General features: G+C 33.9%; 1 protein-coding gene across 1 annotated transcript in view; it reads left to right on the top strand.

The window, feature by feature from the left end:
- The window catches only part of MSRB3 (methionine sulfoxide reductase B3), a 186,499-nt gene that overhangs the window by 63,498 nt on the left and 102,129 nt on the right, over positions 1-20,872 (top strand). Inside the window, exon 4 of the mRNA XM_044679209.1 lies at positions 16,094-16,122. Coding sequence (XP_044535144.1) covers positions 16,094-16,122 — 29 coding nt within the window. The remainder of the gene's footprint in view (positions 1-16,093; positions 16,123-20,872) is intronic.

The following is a 20,872-nucleotide window of genomic DNA, read 5'->3' as shown; positions in this document are numbered from 1 at the left end:
TTTTTGTGATCTTTGCCAGTCTGATAGGAGTGAAGTAGAACTTCAGAGTTGTTTGCATTTGCTCGTCTATTTTTTGGACTATCTCACTCCCCATATGGCTGTTAAACTTTTGGGTTTCTTCCTTTGAAAAATGCCTGTTTGTATCATTTAACCATTTGTCTTGTAGAGGATGACTGTTATTGGTTTTTTGAGTCAGTTCCTTATATAGCTAAATATATGCTGATATTTTAATGCAAAATCTTTTCAAGTTTTTCTAATCAAAAATTTCTCTTTTATCATCTGTGATTCTTTCTATTTCTTCTAGTTATGAACTCTTCCCCTGTTATTGGTTATAAAAAGATATTTTCCTTATTTTTCAAATTTATTTTTGTCACCTTTTATCTTTAGGTCATATATCTATTTTGAATTTATAGTGGTATGTGTTGTGAGATGTTGATCCATACCTTATTTCTTCAAGAGTTCCTGCAATTTTTGTTAAATAATGAGTCCTTATCCCATAATTTTCTTTATTTCTTCTTCTCTTGTGATAGTGCCTTTTCATTTTTGTTCCTGGTAATTTCGTTGTCAACTTTCCCCAACAAAACCAAACCAGACAAGCTAATCTCATTTATTTTTTTTTTCTAGTTTATTGGCTTTAATTTTTGTTAGTCTTTAATTTTTAGAGTTTTTAGGTGTTTAATTCAAGGTTTTACTTTTTCTGGTTTTCTAGATTTTTTTTTAAGTTGATACCTAGATTGTTGATCTGTTCTTTTTCTTCTTATGTCGATGAATGTAGAGTTTGAAATTTTCCTCTCCAAACTGTTTTGCCTGCATTTAAAAACTTCTTGTATATTGTCTTATGTTGTAATTTTCTTAAATGAACTTTTCTGTTATTTCTGTGATTAGTTCTTTGGTTAATAAATCTGTGCAATTATTGAGTGCCCCTGCCCCATAAATTTTTAACCCCTATTCAAATGTTCTTTGTTTTGCTTATTATTAATCCCTCCTTGAATATCCTCCTATCCCCACCTGATTGCCATTAAGTTCAGTGTATTTCTACAAAAAATTATTTGTGTGTGCATGTATATGATAGTATGTGTGTATATTCATTCAACTTTCTATCAGGTTCAGATGAAAGTAAGGTTCATTTGGAGTCTGCTCTCCTTAATCCTTTCTAAATGTTTGTATAGTGTTCCTTAACACTGATTTTGTGAGATAGTAAGAATAAGATCTATTCTCTTCCTCCCATTTTCTTCCTTTTTTTTTACTGTATTTGTAAAAAATTTGTAAAAAAAAGTATTTTTCCTTTTCATTCCCTTTCTTTTTTCTTTTATGGTTAACAGTGGATCGGTTATAAAACTGTTAGAGATCTTAGAGGCTACTGAGACTAATTGTGTCATTTTATAGATGAGGAAACTGAAATACAGATATACTGATGATTTGTCCAGTCATAGAAAATATAACAAAACAGTTCCCAGGCCTTCTGTCTTATGTCTTCCTTCTTTGATCCTTGAAACCAGAACATTAGTGTTGTGAAAGGCACATGTTTTTCTTCTCCTCATATTAGGATATAACACTTGATCATTGTATAATCTCTTTCAATTGTTTAAATTTCTCTTGATTCTTGTGTTTGTATTTCAGAGTATATACTCAGCTCTGATCATATCAGAAATGCTCGAAAGTCCTTTATTCCATTATATTTCACCTTGTATTATTATTATATTCAGCTTTACAAAGTAGACTTATTTTTGGTGATTTTGATTTTTAGAATTTTCAAGATCACCTCTCACTTAGGATAGATGTTGCTAGGTCTTGTATGATCTTGATTGTGGTTCCTTGGTATGTACTTGAATTCATTCTTCTAGATGATTGACATATTTTTTTCTTTAATTTGGAAGCTCTGGCTATGGCATTGCTTGAATTTTTTTTTTTTTTTTTGCAATTTCTTTCAAGAGATGAATTAAGTCTGTGATTCTCAGATTACCTGTCCTTTACTCATTTTCTAAGTGAGTTGCTTTTGATAGAATTTTTGATAACCTTAATTTTCTGATTTAATTTTTTTTAAATATTTTATTACAATATTTCTTGCTGAGTCAGGGAGTCCAATACGATTTCATCCAATATGATTTTTAGGCGGTCTATTATTCAATTAAGTTTGACAACTTCCATACTAAACTGTGTTTTCTTCTAATTTGTCCCTATGGAACTTTCCTTTCCTTTCCTTTAAAACTCCAATTTAACTTATGTTATCATTTAAATATTATTGCTTCATTCCTCTCAGGAATTCCAGTAGAGCTTGTGGCATGGCTATGATTTCCTTTGATGATTTGCTTATAGTTGTTGTGGGGATTTGTGTCTTGAGCATATCGGTCTCCATGATTTTTTTTTTTTTTATCATTAGTGCTTTCTTCTGTCGGTTCATTTAATTTTCTTGAATTTGGACTGTTTTAAGGCCAGAATCTATTGAATTTTGGTGGGAAGAATGGGGATTTCTTTGGTACTGATTTATGTTATCTAGTATCTTTGTCCTTCATGTATTTAAGGAAAGGGCTAGAGGGCATACTGTGCCTAGGTGATTTATTTGGGGTAGTCTGATATCATGATCATTGACCCCCTTTCTAAACCTCACAGGCTGCTAATATTCAGCTTTTGGCCAGAGCAATACCATTGCAGGCCACAAATGGCCTTGGATAGATCCTAGTCTAGAGTTTCTTCTCCCTTCTTGAGTATACAACTTTAGACTTTGGGGTTCTCTGGTTCCCTGGCCTCTGAGCTGGAAGGCTTCTTTAAGCTGCACAAGTTGACAAGGTTTTCTATCTGGACCCCTACTCTGGTGCCTGGAGGCTTTTAAAGCTGTCTCATTGTGCACATATGATAGTTTTTTCTTGCATTTCTTGATCTGTCTCCATCCAGTATTTTTTAAAAAAGAACAACTTATCTTCTTTCTTAGGATCAATATTAAGTATCAGTTCTAAGGCAGAATAGCAGTAAAGTGGATCAACAGACTTAAAAAGGGCTTGGCGATCCTCCCAGTGGTCCTAGTCTCCTCTATACACCATCCTTTGCATCTTATGCCATTACCAGCTATCCTGATTTTTGTCTTGTCAATGGACTTCAGTGACCGGAAGAGAGAGTGAGGTGGATGACTACACAATTCTGCTTTACATAAACTCAATTCACTTGTAAGGCAAAATATCACCTCATGATGTCATTGGTCCTCTTTGAAAATGAAGGATGAACAGCAATATTATGCTACCATTTCAACTGATTCTTAAATGGATCAGAAAAATATTTCTTATTCGTAAAACAAAGGGTTCATATTAGATGGCCTTGGAGAACCCTTTCAGTTCTAGATCCTTGAACTTATTGATGATTATAACTGCTCCACCTTTCTTTTCCTGGCAATGATTTCCCTAATTTTAGCCCTGTTCTGGGGGGGGACACAGGGACTGAAATTATGAAGAATGACTCAATGAGCTGTTTTTTGCTTACAACATCTACCCTTCATAGTTAATTAGTCACTGTGGGGGTTTCTGAAAATTTCAGGCATATCTTTTTACAAATACAGCAAGTTCTGGACAAGCACTTAACCTGGGTATCAAACTTTGGTAGAGGTTTAGGAATTAGTACTGAGGATGGGAAAATCATTTAAGAAAATAGTCACAAAAGCCATGAATTCAAGATCTTGGCATAGTCATTTTGGAGTGTGGTATTTCCCTTGGAGGAGAATACTTGTTTTTTATTGACCCAGTCCCTTCTTTTAGGTATATGATTTTCTTCATTAATGTCCATGCTATGTCTAATGTTGCTGGGGAATAAGCACATAGAAAGAATGATGATCCTGTAATCTAAAAAAAAAAAAGAAATAGCTTGGAGAATAGCTGCTTAGTGTACATATTCTAGGGCTAGTAAGAAAGTTTAGGATTATTATTTTTTATCTGAAAAACCTTTGATCCTGAGTGCTATTTGAATACAAGGTAGGATTTGTTTTTCTTTTTATGATGCATATTGTTATGCAATGTTCATTTTTTTTCCAAATAGAACTTAATTTGTTGGTTCTTGACTGATCTGTATACTTAATTCATTCCTCTTGATCTTTGAAGGAGAGAAGGAATGAATGAGCATTTTTGAAGTACTTACTTTTTATCAGGCACTGTGTTAAGTGGTTTACAAATATCTCATTTCATCTTCACAATAGTCCTAAGAGGTAGGTTCTGTTATTATTTGAATTTATAATTCAAAGGGTTCTGTTCCTGCCTCTAGGTCATTTAGTGGTTAATTCTTCATATACAAGGCAGTATTGGGTTTATTAATATAACTCCTTTTTAGAAAAATAAAATAGGAATTATCTAATAACTAGACCTAAAAGATTATTGAGTTAGCCTTCACTAAAATATTCTCAGAGGGTTTGTCCTGTTACATTTTTAAGAGAAATAATTTGCAAGCTTAAATTTGTGAGAGATGTTCAGGATGATCTAGCAACTCTGGAGTGAGCTTTTGCAGAGTCCTTATCAAGGTTGCTCATGTACCTTTGATCCAACTCTCACCTGTGGCTACAATAAGCAGGAGCATGTGCAGCAGGCGCACCGTGGGGAAAATCCTCTGGAAGATGGGCTAAACAAGAGGGTGACTAATAAGCCTTATACCTATCAGTGAATTAGGGGGATGTCTGCCCCAAGCTTATGAATTCTTCCCCTGGAGAAATGGGGAGGTGAAAACAATTTATTCCAATATTGGTGAAGGTGGCTGAAATAGGCTCTATGGAGTGCTTAGGGCTTGTTCAGATATTGAAGATGCCAAGGTCATCCATTGTATCCCAGGTCATTACCAGTTTGTCCTGACTTTTGTCTTGCCACTGGACTTCAATGACTGGAAGAGAGAATGAGGCTGATGACTGTGCAACTCTGCCTTATTTAAATCCAAATTCAGGAGCAAATCAAAACATCACCCCATGATATCATCAGCCCTCAAAAAACAGAGGATGAATGACAACAATTTGTGAGCCTAAATAAATTCATTTAATATTATTCTTTATGTTTATTTTGCATTTTCTCATCTCAATTATACTTTGTATTTTCTATTTATACCCTAGAGAACCTTATTTATTTGTAGACAAATTTTTAATTAAATGAAACAGTCTTTTAAACATAGAAAATTTTAATATTAACCATTTTTTGAGTGTCTCTTCCTATTGAAATACCTGCTTCAGTAGATAGAGTATAATTTAGTATTTTTGGAATGATTTGTAATCAAGTGCACATCAGTTATTAATGTGGTAGATAGAGTATAATTTAGTATTTTTGGAATGATTTGTAATCAAGTGCACATCAGTTATTAATGTGATATAATGATACTCTCTCAGCCTTTTGGGTCTCTGTGTTTAGAGTCTGATTTAGTCTTTTTAATGATTGTCTCAGGTCTGTGGCATGATTTTTGTTAGTTGTGCTGCCTTCTAATTCCTGTAGAGGTTGGATCTGGAGGCTACAACTGCTCTCCCCAAAGAGAAGATAGTGCAAGGCTTGAATGATATTTATCAGTTCTCTGAAATATGACTTTTCATATTCAAGGTCAATTCTTAACAGGGCAAGGAAGACTTCAAGCTTTATATATAAGGTTTGACTTCATTCCTACCAAATACCCATTCCATAATGAACACATAATAAAGAAACTCAAGTTTGCTATCTAAGTCAATAGCAAAACAAAAACCCTAGGAAGTATATATATGTGAATATGTACCAAACTCTAGTATAGCAAGCAGATTACATGAACACAGTCCTATTCATTGGCTTCTTCCCAGTCTTTGTTTTCCTTTGGTAACATGGAGAGGTTGGCGTCACCCATCTTCTTTCTCGAAGATGGAAGCCAGAAGGAGTACCCAGAGAAGACTGAAAAGATCAATTCTCTCTTCTTTCCCTCTTACTAACTCCAACCTGCACTTCATATGAATATGGGACATTGATTTCCATTAATGAGGAGAGGTTACATCCATACTAAATTCTACATGTCACTTTCAAAACTTTGCCGATTTTGTGTCTTCTGTTTTCTTCTAGGCATTTAAAAATATTTCAATGGCCCTCTTAGTTTTAGTATCACTATTGTGAACCCAAACCTTCCCATTACTATACCCTGTCCCCCACCAGAGTATCAATGGAAAATGGGAAAATTATCTTGAAGCAAATAAATATAATTAAACAAAGTGAATCCATAAAGTAAACATATCTAAAAGTATATCAGTTTCTGCACCTTAAATCATTACTTCACTATCAGGAGGTAGATAAAATTCTTCATCATAGGTTGTCTGGAGACATGATTGATTAGGGTTCATAAGTCTTCGAAAGTTGTTTTTCTTCAAGGTGATAGTATGAAGGAAAACTCAGAAGACATCTGAATTTGTATGGAGAGTGAAGTGAGCACAATCAGAAGTTAAGTAAAGTCACCAAACATTTATTAATACCCATTGTGTTTCAGGAACTGTGAGGCAAAGAAAAAATGTCTTCAATAACAATGGCATTGTAAAGATGAATAACAATGAAATATTTTAAGAACACTGATCTTAAAATCTGATGATAAAGCATTCTATCCGGCTCTTGACAGAGAGGTGATACTCAGAGGACAGAATTAGATAGATTGATAGGTAGATATGACCAATGTGTGAATTTATTTTACTTGTTGATACATATTTCTTAACAAGAATTTTCCTTTTTTTCTTTTTTTTCCCATTGGAGGTAGGGTAAAAATGAGAGAAAACAGATTTTTATTAGTTAAAAAAAATAAATTGAATGAATTATTTTCTCTACATGTTCTTCTTGTATAACTTTGTTTTCTAGGTTCTGCTTATTTCTCTCTGTAGAAGTTCATACTATTTAATATTCTTTGAAATAATTTCCTCTATCTTATGGCACAATAATATATGAATTACATTCATATATCATTTGTTTAATCATTGCTAGTTGTCTAAGTGGCAGCTAAGGTAGCTCTATAGATTTTAGTTCTTTTCCTTTTCCCCTTATTCTCTTCAGTTTAGGTTCAAGAAGTTTGTTTTGCTTGTAGCTCTTTCCTCCCTAATATTATTATTTGTTAATATATTCTACCCTTTTCCTGTATGAGTTTGATGTATTTCTACAGTACATTTTCTCTCTCTATCAGTCATTCTTTGTCTACTTCAGATAGTGAGGTACATCTGATGCCCACTCCTGCCACCATATTTGTATATTCTCCCCAAACACCTAATTTGAGAAATAAGTTCTACCTCTTTCCCTCCTTCTACATGTACTCTTATCCTCCTTTCTCTTTATTTATTTTAGACCCTCAGAACAGAACCAATCTACCCTCTGGATGCCCATTTTTCTTATTTAACTCCATTAATCCCCTTGGAATACATGAAGATTCTGAAGGGACACTTGTTTATTAGAATGTTAGTACTTTGTTGTCATATAGTTCTATTCATTTGCTCAAAATAAGTTTACCTTCCTAGATTCCTCTTAGCTCTTATGTTTATTATGCAAAAATTCCTGCACAGCTTGGATCTTTTTTTATCAGAAATATGTTAAAAAACCCATTTCATCAAAGGTCTACTTTTTCCCCCTATAGGATTATACTGAGCAAATTATTATATTTTTATATATATTTATATCATCATATAAATATATTATATATTTTTATATTATTATATATTAGGACAAATTATTCTCAATTGTAATCCTATCTCTCTTGCTGGAATGTTATATTCCAGATCTTGTTGAGTTTTTAGTAATCGCTGCTAGGTTTTGTGTGATCCTGACCATAGCTTCTTGATATTGCTTCTCTCTAGAGGCTTGACATGATTTTTTCTTTGGTGTTGAGGATCAGGATTTTGACTCCAGTCTTTCTGGGATTATTCTTCTTGAGGTTTCTTTTGGGAGATGATTAATGCATTCTTTCTAAATTTTGTTCTCTGATTTTAATATCACTGGAAAGTTTTCATTTATTATTTCTTTATATATAGTGTCCAGGCTTTAAAAATAATATTTTTCTGATTAAATAGTGATTCTTAAGTTCTGTCTTCCTAGACTATTTTTCAGGTCAATTTTCTTTTATATTGGTACCATACTTTTTCATCTAGCCTTTGTCCTAATATATCTTGCTGTCTCATTGATTTCTGTTTGGTTTATTCTAGTCTTCAGGAAACCCATTTCTTCATTAAAATCTGCAACTTTCTGCTTAGACTATTTATTCTACCTTCAATTTTTTAAGGCTTTTATTTAACTTTTAAAACCTCTTCATTTCTTTTAGATATTAATTAGTCCTTGTGGGAAAATCTATTTTTCCCCTTTGAGTTGCTATTTATATATGTTACAGAGTTACTTTTATATTTTGGGAATTTCTAGCTTTGGCATACTTTTTCTGCTGGTTAGTGCTTTCTTTGATTTACCCATCTCTCCAACTTTAGTTTCCAAATTAGAGTTTTGGGTCAAGGGTGGTTACACATCAGGGTGGGATGATTGGCCCTACTTGATCTGTCCTTAAGATTTCTGAGTTGAATTAAAACTCTAGAAAGTGGTAGGTCTAGAGGTCTAATCTGGATTTCAAGGGCCTTCTCTGGTGTTTAAGGAATGAATGTTAGGGATTTCGGAGCTCCTGGGCCTCTCTGCTGTACCACCTAGCTGCCCTTCTTAACTTCTTTTCAAGAGTTTTGTGAACTTGGATGGGGAAAAAATACAGTTTTAGGTCAATGAGATTGATTTTCTTTGTAAGCTTTAGCATTTTATTGTATGGATTTAAAAACATTCTGAGAAGAGCTCTATAACCTTTACCAGGCCATTAAAGGAATCTATTATACAAAAAAAAAGATGAAAAAAAACCTGATCTCATCTCTTTCAGGTCTATTTCTTTAGGATTGTAAAAGTCTTCAGTAAATCTAAGTTTTTACTTAAAAAATTAAAAGAAAATGAAATGAAAATAAAAAACTAAATAAAATAAAACATTTTAAAAAAGAAAAGTTTTTTCTTTTAGTCTGGCATTGAATTTCTTTTCCTTTGGCCATTTTAGTGTTTATTAGATAGAATTAAATATGAATACTTAGTAAACATTTAGCCGATATATAATATTGAAAAAATTGGAACAAAATCCTTAGGTTTTGAAAACACTTATTGAAGTAACTCTTTTTTGTAGATGCATTTTTTACATTTGTTAACAGAAGTTCTGCCTAAAGCCCACTAGGCTAGGATGGAAATGCATTTCAATGTTCCATTCCATTTATGGAGAGCTCTAGGATCAGGCTATATACCCACTTCTCCCAAGCACACACTTAAATTTTTTTTTTCTCTGGGGCTTTTAGAGCTTTCGGATTGCTATCAGCTTAAAAAAAAAAAAAAGAACCTGACACATTTTTGAACCAGTAATTGACTGTTTTGAATAACTAGCAGACTGGAGTTCACACTTACTTAGTTTTTGCCTCAGGTATTTTGTACCATTTGATGCAACTACCTTAAACAAAAGAGGTGTGAACCCAGATTGAGACAAGGTGTGAAAACAGGCACCCTCAGGATACTTGCAGGTCCCAGAAAAGCAGAGAAAGCTCCAAGCAAAAGTATCTTTGACTTCTGTGTAAATGAAACTTTTAGAAGAAATGACTTTCTTTATATCCATAAGAAAATATACACACTTTATTTACATAAGTTTGGGGATACAGACCTCCAACTCAATGACTGATAGTACCATTCTTGGAAAAACTGAAATCTCCTATTGAAAAAAACTAGTGGAATGAAAAAAAAAGACTTTATAAAATTTACAAATTACAATTATAGTTACAAAGGAGTATTGATGGGGATGCACTGGCCATTTCGAAGTTTGTTAAAAGCCTTTACGTTTGGGTTTTAGAACTTAAAAACAACATGGTACATTTTTAACCTACTTTTAGGGATTAGTATTTCCTTGTATTTGAAGTTAATTCTCCAATAGAACACTATTCAGCAGTTGTGCAGTTAATTGAAAGGCATAGAAAATACATGAACAGGCTGTGTTTGTTGACTTTTTAAAAAATCTGATTTGGTTAAAAAAAAAGCCCTGTAAAAATCCCTCCTCTAACAGTAGAGTCCTATGTTACCACCCTCCGATTATTAATATCAGCTGAGGCATAGTATAGGGAGATGTGCTTGACAAAAACATTTGCCACTGTCATAGAGGATGTTCAACATGACCGCCAAATGGAAGAGGGATTCCATATTGGTGAAGAAGTCCTCCAGATGCCCCTGTTTGTAAATATAGTCATGCTGATTGCCTTATATCCCAGAATATTACAGGGCTTCCCATGAGCTCTACCATTTTGGAATTTAGGCTATGCTCCACAAAGAGGAAACTAAGTGAGTGAAGAGTGCCTGTTGTCCAGGGAATGACAATGCAATTGGATGGACAAACACACTGAACTGATTCATCATACATATCTTTTAAGGAAGACACTAAGGGGGCAACTAGTTAGTTTAGTGGATTGAGAGCCAGGGGTACAAATGGGAGGTCTTGGGTTCAGATCTAAATTTAGACACTTCCCAGCTGTGTTACCCTGGGTAAGTCACTTACCCCTCATTGCCTAGCCCTCTACTGCTTGGAGTTAATACACAATATTGACTCTAAAATGGAAGATAAGGATTTCAAAAAACAACAACAAAAGAAAGAAAGAAAGAAACACAGAAAGGAAAAAAGGAAAAAAAATTAAAGACTACAAATAGTAGGCTAGGAAATTTCAAAGTTAATGACCAATAACTGAATTTTCCTTGAAAGAAGGACCATTTTCTTTAAATATTAATATTCTTTTAGCAATGTTATATACCTATGAATCATGGGTTGTTAACAATCTGGAGATTTCACATTGAATAGCAAGCAGCAAGCATTTATTAAATGCCTCCTTTGTGCCAGGTGTTGTGCTAGACATTGGAAATACATATATAAAGAATAAAATAATCCCTAATCATAGGAACTTACATTTTGAGAGGGAAGAGAAGTTAATAAATAAGCAGATATAGAATAACCCTAAAAGAGAATAAATGCAAATAAATACAAAATAATTAAAATACAAAGTAGATTGAGAGAAATGGTACTAGTAATAGGGGAAAGCAGGAAAAGCTTCATTAATTCATCTTCTCCAGTAGATTCCAGCTCCTATTATTCCCTCTGCACCATGAATCTTTAACCTTTAAAGACTGGTTATACTGTGATCCAAGAGATCCAAGACTCACGGAATAGGAGAATTTCTTCTGAAGAGAAAAACACCTAATGGGAATAGTCTGGGAATAGATAGATTTCTCTCTTCATGAAAAGAAAGAGTTGTTTTTTTTTTTTCTAGTCTGCTACTGTGGATATAAAGCCTTCCTTAGAGTCTTTGGATTCTAAACTAAAAGAGAAATGGTAAACTCCCTTGTACCTCTAATGGGGTTAGCACCTATGAAATGGACTCCATCTAAATTAGCCTGAAGCAATGACTGTTGGGTGGTGACATAGAGAGAGTCCTGGGGCTGCAGTAAAGAATGCCTGAATTCAAGTCCTTCCTCAAATACTTAGTAGTTATATAATCCTGGGCAAGTTACTTAATCTCTGTCTGCCTCAGTTTCCTTATTTATAAAATGAGAATAATAATTTCCTATTTTCCAAGATTGTTGTGGGGATCAAATGAAATGATATTTGTAAAGTGCTTTGCTTTGCACATGGTAAGCACTATCAAATAATAATTAAAAATAATATAAGTAATATATACAGAGCACTTTTTTATGGTTGTTGTTCAGTTGTTTTCAATTGCATCCAATTTTTGAGGACCCCATTTTGGGTTTTCCATGGGAAGGATAACAGAGTGGTTTGCCATTTCCTTCACCAGTGAATTTTACAGATGAGAAAACTGAGGCAAGCAGGATTTAGGTAACTTGCCCAGAGTTACACAGATAGTAAGTATTTGAGGCTAGATTTGAAATTGTGAAGATGAGCCTTCCTGATGAGCCTCCCAAGTCCAGTCCTCTATCTACTATGCCAACTAGCTGCCCTATTAATTATTACTATTATTAATGTGTTCAGTCCTATCTAGAAGAAACCATAAACAGCTATCAAATGCTATATGAAATCAATCACTGAGCATGTATTAAGCACAACTAGCTCCAGGCACTGTGCTAAGTGCTGAAGCTACAAAGAAGAAAGTAAAAGCAATCTCCCACTTTCAAAGAACTTTCATTCTAATGGGGGGAGACAGCATGTATGTGGAAAGGTACATATAAGATATATACAGACTAGATGGAAAGTCACATTGGAGGATTAGGAAAAAACCTCCTGCAGAAGATGGTATTTTATCAGGAAACCAAAGATTCTAGGACAGAGAAGTAAGGAAAGAGAGCATTCCAGGTAGGAGAGGCAGTGAGTGGGAAGACAATGCCAGAGGAAATAGAGCATTATGTCTGAGGAACAGTAAGTGTGGCTTGTGGAGGGAGGCAATGTCTAAGAAGTCTGGAAGGAGAGGAAAGGTGCTAAAGAAGTATAAATGACAAATAAAGGATTTCATATATCTTTTTTTTTTACATTTGATCCTCGAAGTAATAGGGAACCACTGAGATCTGGTAATTTTGGAAAGGGGTATGATTCCACACTTTAGGAAAATCATCTTGGCAACTCTAGGGAAGGTTAGTTAGAGTGAGGAGATATATGAGATAGGGAGACCATTTTAGTCCAGCTGAGAGGTGATAAGAGGCTGAACTAGGGGTTGACATATGAGAGGAAGGAAGGAGAGAGGATGTGGAAAAAGAAAGTAGAACGAGAGAATTTGGTTGTTAAAGACACCAAAATTAAAAATGTATTTTTATATTATATTATATATGATTACATTTGACTGAAAAAAACCAAAGGTCATAGATGCAGAGATAGTGGTTGTCAGATCCAGTGCTTTCTCTTTATAAATGAGGAGTCTGAGGGTGAAAAAGAGGTTCAGTGATGGTCATGCCCTCAACCAAATTAGGGAAATTTGGAAGGCAGCTGAGTTATGTGGGGGAAATGAACTCTCTTTTGCAAATGTGTTAAATTTGAGATGTGTACAGGCTATTCAGTTAAAAATGTCCAAGAGGCAATTCATGAAGACTAAGATGAGATATAAACCAAGAAGTCATCTGGATAAAAACAGTAATTGAATGAATGATACCTAAAATGATCCAAGTGAGAAAATATGTAGAGAAGAGACCAGAGCTCTGGATGAAACTTTGTAGTATATCAACAGTTAGAAGGATGGAGATCTAGCAAAGGAGATAGGTAGGAGGAGAACCAAAGAAAAGAAATGTCACAAAAACTTAGAGAGGAAAGAATATTTAGGAGGACAGTATGGTCAATTGCACCAGATATTGAGATGTCAGGAGGGATATGGATAGTGAAGAAGCCATTAGCCTTGGAATTAAGAAAACATTAACAACTTTGGTGAGAACAGTTTTAGTTTAATGATGGAAGATGGAGACTAGACTACTGCAGAAGATAATGAAAACAAAGGAAGTGAATGTACCACTCATAGATGGGTTTTTGTAGAGTTTTAACTGTGAAAAGGAGAGAGATGGAGCAGGTCCCACAGAAATCATGCAATGGCATTACTAGAAGACTTCAGCAGCCCTATAATATTGTAGAAGGCAGCTAGGTGGCACAGTGGATAGAATATTGGGTTTGGCAGCAGGAAGATTCATCTTTGCGAGTTCAAATCTGGCCTTGTATCCTTAGTGTGTGATCCCAGGCAAGTCATTTGCCCTGTTTGCCTCAGTTTCTTCATCTGTAAAATGAGCTAGAGAAGGAAATTTGATTCAAATGGGATCTTGAAGAGTTGGACATGACTGAAACTACTGAACAGCAACAAATAATGTTGTAGGCATGAGTTACCCTTTTACTAGTGTATTGTAGACACCAGCATTCCTTAAATGGGTGCTTTCGTATACGTACTCAGTCTATATGTTCTTGATACATACTCTTCGATGTGTTGATTATGTCTACTTTTCTCATTGATGATAAGTGCATTTTGACAGGAACGTGCCCTAGTTTTTTGGGAGGTATACCATTATTTTGTTTCTCCTATTTCATTAAATACCTTTGATATATATTCTATGACTGATAAGTTAATATAGATACATTGGTAGGGGCTTGTGAGCTCTGCCTTTTTTTTTTTTGAGGGGGCAGGTCAAAATGATTAACTTATCAGGAGGTTCACATGTAAGAGTGGGGTACCCCAGAGGCTCCATCTATATCTGCATTTTTTCCACTAAAAAAGAACACATTTTAGGTTTGTAGCATAAATTCAGGAGTGGCCTATATTCAGATGAACACAATTTATGGAATTATCTAAGGGCAATATGGACTTTTAATAATGCAGCAGCCCTTATTTTGGATGACCACTTTCCCCTCTTAGAAACAGAAGATTTTTGCTCTGCCCCCATTAGTTTTATTGTGAAGTTGTTTAAAAAAAAAAAGATGTATAAGCATTTAAAAAAGTCTCGGAGAGGGGGGGAGTAAAGGGGAAAGTAAAAACAAGAATCATGTAACCATGGAAAATTTTTGTAAAAAAATAAAATATTTAAATCTTAAAAAAAAAAAAAGTCTCAGGGATATGCATCACGTTTCTCAAGGTGTTCTTCCTCAGAGAGCCTAACTAAGGACATTATTGTCTTTTAGAATTCTCACTACTATAAGTGCCTATTTTATATTCTCCCCCTTCTATTTTATATTCTCCCCCTTCACATTCTGAATATATAATGTCTGAGAGAATTTGAGAGGAAAACCAGTCATGGGTTTTGTTATTATTGTTCTAATCTGGAAGTAGGTATGTAGCTATTTGATATATTAACACTTAGAAAAAAAGTCTGGAAAAGGGATTATTTGATTTTCTTGTTTCTCTGACAATTCCTTCACAAGACCAGAGTAACTTGGGCACACGGCAATGGCCATAGTCCTCAAATAATGGGCTTTCCAAATTTTGCTGTTGTTCAAAGCAAATGTTTTAAGAAATATTTGAGAAGATGAATTTCAATGTCATGCTTTCCTTCACCTTAGTAATTTTAAATCATAACATGTAGAAATAGTAATAACTACAATGTCATTCCGTATCCCTCCCTCCCCCTTTCCCTCTTGGATGACTAATTTTGAAATGAACCTGGGTAAAAAAAAAAAAAGTCACAACTTCCAAAAGAAATATCGGTACCCTGGCATGGTTGGGTTGTTTTCTTTTCTTTTCTTTTTTTTTTTGGGAGGGGGTGGTATTTTCCTTGTTAGTTTAACTGCATTTCCCCCAGAAAATGTTCTCTGCCAACATAACATCCTTCCCCAGAACTCCTGCTGGTCAATGCTTGCATCTTGTGGTGGCAGCTGGGAACATATGTACTCCCGATTGTTAATGTGCGATATAAATCGGACTGGAGCATGCTGGCTAATTGGTTTGTGTGTTCGATATAGACAATACCGTTTTATAGTAGCCTGTGCAGATAGACCCACTATAACTACAAGGTTAATTCTGCTTGACGGCACATCAGCTGCATCTTGAGAGTAATTACCCAACCGAAGTTTTCCCACAGCCCAATTGAGAGCTTCAAAGGCTTCTAAATTTACAGCCAGTATTAACCTATATCTGAAATGTAATGTTCCCACCAGGGCTCGATTTTGTTCTTCCCCCTCCCTCTTATTAAACGTATGGGTTCCTGGATTCATTTGCTCTGGCCTAAGCGCTTGGGAAGAAAAAGCCTTCTTGTTGATGAAGTAGAAATCTATAATCATGAAGAAAATATTGGTCCTCTTTTTTAAAATTCCATTTCCATTTATTTATGACATTACTGGAAATCCCACAGAACTGAAGAGATCTGATGCTTTTTGCATCATCCCTTCCCTCCGCTCCCCATACAAAATAAATGAAAAGTTAATATCTTTTCCATATTGTGCTATCTATATGAATATGTGCCTCTCTGAGGACCCCAGGGTAAGGAGCACATTTCAGATAGTTAAAGTAAATATGTTTGCTTTTCGGGATGCTGTGTCCAACTTCTCGGGTCTCAAAGTAAAGTAATCTATAACCATGACATCTTGTTCTCATAAAGTAACTGTTACTTACCCTTCCATTTTTATAATGTAAGAAATTTCTTTTTCTTTACAGTTCAGAAACCAAATATGACTCTGGTTCAGGTACGTTTACATTTACAATGTTATTCTGAGAATATTTTATTTATGTTATTCTCTAAAGAGTAATTTCATCAGATCAAGTACAGTTTTGATTTTAAACAGACTGGGCAGGAGATTTTTTTCAAATTCAGTGTTATTGGCTGTTTGGACTCATTTTAGGATGTTCACTTTGAGATCACTAATAGTTCTGCAGCGGACATTATAAGGACTAAATCTCTGCAGAACTTCCATTAAAAGGCTGGGTAGTTGGGATGAGGGGGAGCGAGCATTGTTTAAAATAGTATATTCTTTCTGGTGGACGTACAAAAATCATTCTGGAGAACTGGTGTCTGTGTAACCTACATGTCAGGAAGCAAAGGATTTGTCTTGAACAGATCCTTCTCTGTACACTGGCCCACGACTATCCCCAGGTGATTCATCCAATGGAAAAAGGTCTATAATCGGAGTAGTGTTTTTTAGGATCAAGTGAAAAAAGAAACACAGTGCTGTGCAAATGCTAGCTACTTATGCTGAAATCTGATTATTGTGGTTTATATGATCAATAATATTAATAAACTTTTGTTAGTATCACTAATTATTATTTTGTGGAAGATTAAAATATAAAAGGTCTTCTTAAGTCCTTACTCACTAGCCAAGAGCCAATATACACTCCAGTAGTCAGAGGTTGAACTAGAGAGCCATTAGATGTTTCCTTCAAATGGAAAATAATTAGCCATTTGTAGACTTTGCTTTGAATCTACTTGTTTTACTGGCTAAGTTATTTTATTCAAGGGTTTCTAGAACTGTGTAAGAGGAATTCTCTGTGTCTGTCTCTTAGGCGGTTTATATAAAAATATTTTTTTTGTTTTTTAATTAAAAACTTTTTTTTAAAGAATGAAATTTTTTAAACCAAGGAGATTTTTTTGGGTAAAAATGCCACTAGAGCAGTTTCCTTATTCTTTTTTTGTGTTGTGCTTCTTTTTTAAATTTGAAAACATCCCATTCATTAGGATTATGAAAAATCCTGAAGTATGATACTTGGGCTTTATGGTGGTTTGAGAGTGGGACATTATGCTTTCTTTCTTCTAGACATTCCTATGATGAAAGTACTTTCTTCCTCCCTCCCCCTCCATTGTATGCCTTTATGAATCTTGTTTAAGTTGATGTGACTATAAATCTGAAACATGTAGGTTGTAGCTTATTGCTTCACTAATAGGTGAAATCTATTATTATAGAAGACTTTTAAGTCATGTTTTGGGGTTAATAATTGCAAGATGTCAATTACTCGAGATAAAAATATCTGACTTATTTGGGAGGCTTATATTGATTTATTAAGGAATTCAGCTAAAGGCCAAATAGTATTGTCCTAACTGAACTTCCAAGATACCAGTAAACAAAAAATGATTCAAAGCAATCAAAAATGCCTGCTTTGCTCACTAGTTTCTCCACTTAACTCCCCAGCAGAATCAAGAATAGATAAAATATAGTATGAAAAAGTTTTTAATGTGAGGAAAATGTATTATAATTATTTTTATCCTCATCACAAACTCCATTAAGATTCTTAATTCATTTTGATCAATTAATAATGAAATCACGAAAGCTTACTTGGTGGAAAGCATTATATTAGACTCTCATGCAGATAAAATTCTCTAGACAGAAAATCAGAAATGCTTATGACTCTGGAAACTTTGCCCTAATGGTGCAGGGTCTGGAATATAGCTTTAAAAAAAAAAAAGAAAGAAAGAAATCCACTAGGTTCATAGTAAAGCAAAACCTGGAAACATTGTACCAAACTGAAATATTAGGCTGCTAATGTCAAAGTCAAATAATTTATGTTAAATTTTCACATCCAAATTAAAAGTGTGCTATTAAGCTCTTGTATTGAATGTAAGTATTTATCATGTGAATAGTTCTAACATCTGTACAGGCATACATCCTTCACTCTTATGACCAAAGGTTTTATCCACAAGCCGTACTTTTTCATATGCTAATTTTTATGTCTATCATTGACAACATCTGTAGGTCCTGAAAATCACAAAGGTCTGTACTTTGACAATTCTTATGGGAAATAATGATTAAAAGTAAATTTATTCTTTTAATATGTATTTAAATAATTTGAGGAAAGAATTCAGCTGGTTTCAAATTAAGAAATGGCTAATTATTTCTTCAATATACCTTCTTAACAGAGAGGGCACCATGGAAAAGAAAACTGGAAATTCACCCCCCCCCCCCTTTTTTTTGACATTCTATATCATGCAAATGATACTCTTCCTTGTACGTTATGTGGTTAGGAAAAGGTAGCATATTGGAATGATTACATGTATGACTTTGACAGGTTCAAATCCTCTATTGTTCATCAAACACTGAAAGCAAATTAGCTCTGTTTAATGTAGTGAGAAACTGTAGGATTGTTCCTGACCAAAAAAGATTTTTAAATGAAGGAAGATGCCAGGCTTTCTTAAAATTTTTTTTTGTTTTTAAAAAAATATGCACTTCATCAAGGAAATGACTACAAAGTTAAATTTATATTTATTTAGGCACTGTTCAAGCAAAGTATCTAATGTATGTAGACCTTATTGCCCCAAATTTATAGCTATTTGTATAAATGGGCTTGGGACTCTAGAATGGGATTCAGAAGAAGACAAGGAAAGTTTGTATTATCAGCTTTTAGGAAGATTCTTCAAAAATTGAACATACACTGAGATGGACAACCCAGAAATATATGTAAATATATTTTCATACACATTATATACCTTTATCTATAAATATATAAACAATCAATACTATTTATATTAACAATACCATTAATTATTCATAAGCAATATTATAGAATAATAATAGACAATAACTAAATGTTATTAATATTATTAATAGATAAAGTAGAAATAATTATACACACAACATATATAAATATGTTTATATATAAAATATATAATATAGATATATATAAAGTGTTATATATTATACATAAATAAATAAAAATATAAAGTAAAATACATAAAATATATAAATAAAACAAATATACAATATATTGTTATATATAATATATTTAGATATTATATTATATTGTATATATAATATTTTATATGTATGCGGGTGCATATGTATATATACTTAAATCCTTACCTTTCATCTTAGAATTGATACCAAATATTGGTTCCAAGGCAGAAGAGCAATAAGGGCTATTCAGTTGGGGGTTAAGTGACTTACCCAGGGTCACACAGCTAGGAAGTATCTGAGGTCAGATTTGAACCCAAGACCTCCCATCACTAGGTCATCTCTATCCACTAAGCTCCAACTAGAGCTATCCACTGAGCCCTCCGCTAGAAATATTAAAAACAAAAACAAAAGCAAAACTCCGTGTCAAAATGTTTTGCAAATTTCCTTCAAAGGAAGAGGTTCTTAAGTTGAAGTCTGTGAACTTTTACATTTTTAAATATTTTTGATAACTGTATTTGGTTCCTACTGTAATACTAAGTTTTTAATAAAAACATTATGGGGTACATAGGCTTTATGAGACAGTCAGAAGCTTCCATAATACACAAACAAGTTAAAAGAATTCTTCATAGAAATCAAACCAAGGTGATTTTTGTAATTTAAAAGATTTAATTTTATATAATTAATTAATTTAGAGGACCAACTAGATTTTTGTTTTCTGGAGATTTTCATGTATTTTAGAAATCTGGGGGAAATAATTCTTGGGAAAATAAATAGCTATGAGATTTTTGTGTCTATAAATAGTTGAAAAGTTCCCCAAATATGGGGATTTGTATGGCTAAGAAAACCCAGAACTGAAAACAATGGGAACTGAATTTAGATCTGTTCCATGAACTCTGAGACTGTTATCCTCTCTAATTTCTTGTCTTAACTTTTAGCTTCAATCTAGCTGACTGCTTTATTTGCCAGGTCAACTGCTATTTAGCACTATTTACAATCCTCTTCTGTTGGATTGTAAGTCAGTGACCTGAAGGGTTTGGCTTTGCCAACTGAGAACAGAAAAGCCAGTTTCTTCCTAGAAGAGAGAATATATTTCATTTTGAATAGTGTTTTCTAACATTGCCTGCCTGGAAATAGCATAGAGATGATGATTTTGCTCATAGAGTAAAACAAACCTTCTTTGATGTTCAGAAATAGCAAGAAGCTATGCATTTCTCCCCACCCCCCAAGAAGGGAAGTTAGTTGAAGCTGGAGGAAATGGAGCATTGAGTTTAATATGGTAATTAAACATGAAAGTCATATATTAAATCTCAGGAGAAATGTGCTTTGGAAAGACACAGAATTGTGGAGGCACATTGTATGATAGGCTATGTAAACAAAGCCTAGGAGGGCAGTGTGTGGATACAAACCAATGAAATTAAAGGACTTTCAGAAGTTACTTTCTACCATTGGAATGAAAAGGGTCCCAAGCTGAAATGTACCCTTTAAAGTAAGGTATACAGGGTACCTTTGGAAGCTCCATTAACTCTCTCAAACCATCACTTTGTTTTCTACTGGTCACTAGAAAAGAAAAAAGTAAACCAATGGAACTCTTATTTCAACCGGTACTCATTAGTAGGGCAGCCCCTATGATGAGTAAAATGCAAAATGGCAGGTAGTTGGAAGAAAAACCACCTCACAGTGGTACATCTAAAATGTAATCAGTTCTCAAGTTTCTTAAAGTGTGTGTCCTACTTTTATGTGTAACAATCCCAGTTTTACAAAGGAAGAAATTTCCAACAGTTTAACAAAGTGATTGGCTTAATAGACATTACTTTTTTTTTTTTTTTTTTTTTTT

Source organism: Gracilinanus agilis, chromosome 5, assembly GCF_016433145.1.
Source record: "Gracilinanus agilis isolate LMUSP501 chromosome 5, AgileGrace, whole genome shotgun sequence".
Classification (NCBI taxonomy): Eukaryota; Metazoa; Chordata; class Mammalia; order Didelphimorphia; family Didelphidae; genus Gracilinanus; species Gracilinanus agilis.
This window is presented reverse-complemented; position numbering and strand designations above follow the sequence as displayed.